Source organism: Salvia hispanica, unplaced genomic scaffold (genome assembly GCF_023119035.1).
Source record: "Salvia hispanica cultivar TCC Black 2014 unplaced genomic scaffold, UniMelb_Shisp_WGS_1.0 HiC_scaffold_308, whole genome shotgun sequence".
NCBI classification, from domain to species: domain Eukaryota; kingdom Viridiplantae; phylum Streptophyta; class Magnoliopsida; order Lamiales; family Lamiaceae; genus Salvia; species Salvia hispanica.
In genome coordinates, this window is record NW_025952034.1 from 3,642 (window position 1) to 7,000 (window position 3,359).

The 3,359-nt window shown below is 42.0% G+C and overlaps 1 protein-coding gene across 1 annotated transcript; it reads right to left on the reverse strand.

Moving 5' to 3' along the window:
• Window positions 1–312: 312 nt before the first annotated feature.
• LOC125198871 lies at window positions 313–2,951 on the reverse strand (the record flags this gene model as incomplete). The annotated part of the gene is made up of 1 exon (XM_048097122.1): window positions 313–2,951. A coding segment is annotated over one exon (2,639 nt), but the record flags the coding sequence as incomplete, so codon positions are not given.
• Window positions 2,952–3,359: the final 408 nt, after the last annotated feature.

A 3,359-nucleotide genomic window follows, 5' to 3' on the forward strand; every position in this document is an offset into this window, starting at 1 on the left:
AAGCAAAAATTCATGGAGTTCTAACAAAAATAATTCTATCCTAAAAAAAATAAAGCAACAAAAAGCAATAAGATACGTACCTCGTTAGTGTCCCTATCCACCATATCATCCCCCCAAACTTATTCAAAGCTAAGCAAAGAATAAGTTTGAAAAGTTGGTGGAGAAGGGAGACTTACATGGTAAGCAAGCAACAAAAAAAAAACACACCAAAAACAAAATGAAACGATAAAATTAAAAGTTACCTACTAGGGGTTACCTCCCCTACAGTGCCTTTGGTTATCGTCGTTGGCTCGACGTCCTCCATGAGCTGCATCATGTCACGCCATAAATGGTGGTGTTGGATTTTCTATCAATCTTGGAAGCATATGATCTAGCCAATCTCTTCTTCCACCAAGTAGTTTTCAAAGCTCCATCACAAATTTTGGTTTCCACTTTGGGTGAATTTGCAGCTTTTGTTTTCTTCTCCTTCACTTTAGGATTTGATGCAGTCTCTTCTTTAGAAATTGATCCACCACATGAACCAAACATCCACCGCGGCAATGAAAAATCCCCCAATGTGGACTCAATTGCTTGTGTCTTTTGGACCTCTACAACATGCACCGCTTTGCACTCCATCTTCATAACAAGTTCCTCATCTTCACGACTCTTCATAGCATTATAGATAGACAAAATGTGTCGTTTGTTGCCCATACGAAGAGTGAGCTCTCCCTTTGCTATATCTATCAATGCTTTTCCCGTTGCTAGGAATGGGCGCCCTAGGATAAGCGGCACATTCATGTCTTCCTCCATATCCAACACTACAAAATCGACGGGAAATATGAAGTCGTGTACCTTCACTAGAACATCCTCAACAATTCCTTTAGGATAGGTGACTGATCTATCTGCCATCTGCAGTGTGATTGTAGTCGGCTTGAGAGTGCCGATCTTCATCTTTCTGAAAAATGATAATGGCATCAAATTTATGCTCGCCCCCAGATCACACAGTGCCTTTGTCTGTCTGTCATTTCCAATGACGCATGAGATATTGAAACTCCCAGGATCTTTAAGCTTGGCAGGTAGCTTCTTTTGAATTATCGCACTACAGTTTTCAGATATGTTCACCGTCTCATAATCAATCCACTTCTTCTTCTTGGAGAGCACATCTTTTAGGAACTTTGCATACGTAGGCATCTCTTGCAGAGCTTCCACCAATGGTATATTAATGTGCACCTTCCTAAAAATATCGAGAAATTTGGAGAATTGCTCATCCAACTTCTTCTTCTTCACCGCAAATGGGAAGGGCACTCTAACTGTCATAGGAATGGGGGGAGAGGGCAGCTTTTCTGGCATTGCGTCTTTCTTGGTCTGAATGTCCACCTTATTCTTTCCCTTGGAATTCTCTTCTGCTCTGACATCTTCCTCTGGAGTACTCTTCTTTTCCTCTATAGGCATGGAAGGTCCTTCATAGCTTTTACCACCTCTCAAGTGTATGGCCTTGCAGTCTTTGGGATTGTTTATGGTCTGTGCTGGAAATTGCCCTGGCTGATGTTGGACACCTACAGCTTGAGAAATTTGACTAATCTGAGTATCAATGCTCTTCATATGCACATTCAAGCTTTGCACGTCGTTTTCAACCTTCCCCAACCTTTGACTAGTGCTCTCCATGTACTTGTCAGTTTTCTCCATGTACTTGGTAGTCTGAATCATGAATGCTGCCAAGATATCTTCTGTAGTAGGCTTCTTCTGCTCATCGACCATTCCATTAGCTACTGTGAATCCCGGTGGTGGTTGCAGAGCATTGTTTGGATTCCCATAGGAGAGATTGGGATGCACCTTGTTACCATAGTGGTTATAGTTACCACCCCCTTGGTTGGGGCGATAGTTGTTGAAGTTCATGTTATTCCCTCCTTGGTGCACATAGTTGACACCTTCAACTCCTCCTTGGATCTCTGGCCCTGACTGTCTCATCTCCATAATTCCCAATTGTGTGGTCAAGAGATCAAGCTGCTTTGACATTCTATCTATTCTATCATCTTCTGTAGCAGAGGACACCCTGTATGACTTGTTTCTTTCATTATTCCATCCTTCATCAGTGGAAGCTACTCTCTCAATCACTTGCATGGCATCATTCTCTCCTAATTGAAGTAATGCTCCTCCGGCGCTCCAATTCAGTTCACGCATTGCCTCTGGAGTACATCCCCTATAAAAAGTTATGACTTGGTGTCCCGGACTTAGACCATGTTTGGGGCATCTTTTCAGCAGTGTCTTGAATCTAGCCCATGCTTCTCGGATTGTCTCATGAGGCTTCATCTTAAACTGAATTATCTCTGCTTGCCTCCTTAGAACTTCACTGGGTGGGAAATACTTCTCCAAAAATAAGTCTACCATGGCATCCCACGTTTTAACAGATCCTGACCCCATGCTGTCGTACCAGTCTCTAGCATCATCTCTCAAGGAAAATGGAAATAGCCTTAGTCTGATTTGTTCATCTCTCACCCCATTAAGCTTCACCGTGTTACTGATCTGAATAAACTTAGTAAGATGCTTGTTGGGATCTTCATTGGCCTTCCCCGCAAAAGCATTAGCCTCAGCCATATTTAGCAATCCTGGCTTGAGCTCAAAATGATTGGCATCGATCCCATCGTTGCCAATTGGTGGGTCCTCTACCCCTCTGTAAGCGTACATGTTTTGCACTGGCACCATGGCTTGTTGTTCCTCTTTTTCTTTCAGCTGTTTCACCACATCTGCAAGTTGTAATTGGAGTTGTTGGACTACCGGATCTGGATGTGGTACATTGTTCTCTTCGTTGTCCGCCATTGTTACTGCAACAGGAGCAGGCGGTTCTCCCTTAAGAGGCGAAAGTGATCGCCTTTGGTTGAGCCTTCTCTGAGCGTTTCTCCTTCGGTTGGATGCTTCGATCTCAGGATCGAATAACTCTAATGGTTGCCCCTTAGAGCGAGTGAGCATACAACCTGAAAAGAAAAACACAAAAGTGAGAATAACTCAAAAAGAAAAGAAAAATAAAGCAAGTAAAATCTAAATTAGTAATCTTAATTTTTATCACGATATTAGGCTATAGTAACACAAAATTGTCCCCGGCAACGGCGCCAAAAACTTGACTCAACTTATTTTTAACACAAGTATACCCGCAAGTGTACGGGGCTAATGTAGCAAATAGTAAGCAAAGAGTATCGTATCCACAGAGACAATGAGTGTCAACCTAATTACCACGAACCAACCTCAACTACTATCTAGATGAATCGGAATTTTGGTTTTTCTAAATCTATTTAAAAGCAAGGTAAAAACAATTAAAAACAACTAGAGAACTAAAAGCAAATAAGAAAACGGATGTAGATTAAAGATGAGAAGGGTAGAATCCT